This window comes from Microtus ochrogaster, chromosome 4 (assembly GCF_000317375.1).
Source record: "Microtus ochrogaster isolate Prairie Vole_2 chromosome 4, MicOch1.0, whole genome shotgun sequence".
NCBI lineage: Eukaryota > Metazoa > Chordata > Mammalia > Rodentia > Cricetidae > Microtus > Microtus ochrogaster.
Window position 1 is genome coordinate 42,107,683 of NC_022011.1, and position 1,713 is coordinate 42,109,395.

Genomic DNA, 1,713 nt, shown 5'->3' on the forward strand with positions numbered 1-1,713 from the left:
GGAGCCTGTCCTGGAACTAGCTCTTGTAGACCAGGCTGGTCTCGAACTCACAGAGATCCGCCTGCCTCTGCCTCCCGAGTGCTGGGATTAAAGTCTTTTTTGGTTTTTCGAGACAGGGTTTCTCTGAAGCTTTGGAGCCTGTCCTGGAACTCGCTCTGTAGACCAGACTGGCCTAGGACTCACAGAGATCCTCCTGCCTCCTGAGTGCTGGGATTAAAGACGTGCACCACCACTGCCCAGCTAAGGGACATATTTTTCTAATCCAAAGCAAAAAATGACTTCCTAATACCCAGACTGTAGACAGACCTGCTAGATTATTGGCTTTGTAGCCTCCATCCCTGGAAGTGTTTAAGTACAGGTTGGATAGCAGGGTTGAGATCTACTTGGCTGATAAGTCAGAGGGAGGATTTCTTTTTCTTTCTTCTAACATTTTTTTTTCTTTTTTGATTGTTTTTATTGTGCTATACATTTTCTCCACTCCTCTCCCTTCCTCCCATTTACCCTTCTACCCTCTGCTATGACCCCCATGCTCCCAATTTACTCAGGAAATCTTGTCTTTTTCTCTTTACTACCTATTTAGATCCAGTAAGTCTCTCTTAGGGTCAGAGGAAGGATTTCAAGGTCACTTCCTTCCTATAGCATCTTTGCACTGGGAGGTGCTGAAGAGGCTTGCTACATAGTATCAATGCATTTACTTTTGTAGGCACTTTGACCTGGTCTCAACCAGAGACACATGGAAGTCCTCCATCTCCCCGGCATGGCCATGTGATGGTTGCAGCAGGGACAAAACTCTTCATCCACGGAGGCTTGGCAGGGGACAAGTTCTTTGATGATCTCCATTGCATTGATACAAGTGAGTATGTTAGAGGACCAGGGGATTTATGTGTTCAAAATTCTTTAAAATGTGTTGGAAAGAATTCAGCTTTGCTCTGATAACTTGAGCAGCTGTTAGAGTCTTTCCTAGATCCCATGAAGCATAGCTTGGGTCATAAGGAATACAAAGCTGGAGAGCTAGCTCAGCCGGGAAACACTGGCTGCACTTTCCAGAGGACCTGAGCGGGGTTGCCACTACCAGCACAGCAGTATCTGCAGCTCCACAGTCTGTCACCCTTTCTGTTCTCCACAAGCAGAGAGAACACTGTCTACACTAAATAAATGAATCAGAAAGGCAGATAGATAGACCGACAGACAGACAGAGCTGAAGAAGAGGAGGAAAAAGAAAAACAATTTGGACTAGAGAAATGGCTCATCTGGGTGGTGGCGCACGCCTTAAATCCTAGCATTTGGGCGGCAGAGGCAGGAGGATCTTTGTGAGTTTGAGGCCAGCCTGGTCTACAGAGCTAGTTCTAGGAGTGATATGGGAAGTCCTTTTGTATATGTGTGACTTTTATTAGTTTAGTTAATGAATAAAGCTGTTTCGGCCTATAGCTTAGCAGAGTAAAGCCAGGTGGGGAAATCTGAACAGAGATTAGGCAGAGTCAGTGTAGCTGCTGAAGGAGGCAAACGCCATGGAGCTACCCAAGAAGCAAGAGGTAACAAACCATGAGCCTGTGGTAAAATATAAAATAATAAAAATGGGTCAGTTTGGGGCTGGAGAGATGGTTCAGCGGTTAAGAGTGTTGCCTGCTCTTCCAAAGGTCCTGAGTTCAATTCCCAGCAACCACATGGTGGCTCACAACCATCTGTAATGGGGTCTGGTGCCCTCTTCTGGCC

At 46.2% G+C, this 1,713-nt stretch overlaps 1 protein-coding gene across 4 annotated transcripts in view; it reads left to right on the forward strand.

Annotated features, from left to right (window-relative positions):
- Positions 1–1,713, forward strand: part of Rabepk (Rab9 effector protein with kelch motifs) — a 22,526-nt gene that overhangs the window by 16,551 nt on the left and 4,262 nt on the right. For all 4 annotated transcript variants that reach the window (XM_005346005.3, XM_013355164.2, XM_026777183.1 and 1 more), the window contains one exon: positions 704–853. In XM_005346005.3, the coding sequence (XP_005346062.1) occupies positions 704–853 (150 nt within the window). The remainder of the gene's footprint in view (positions 1–703; positions 854–1,713) is intronic.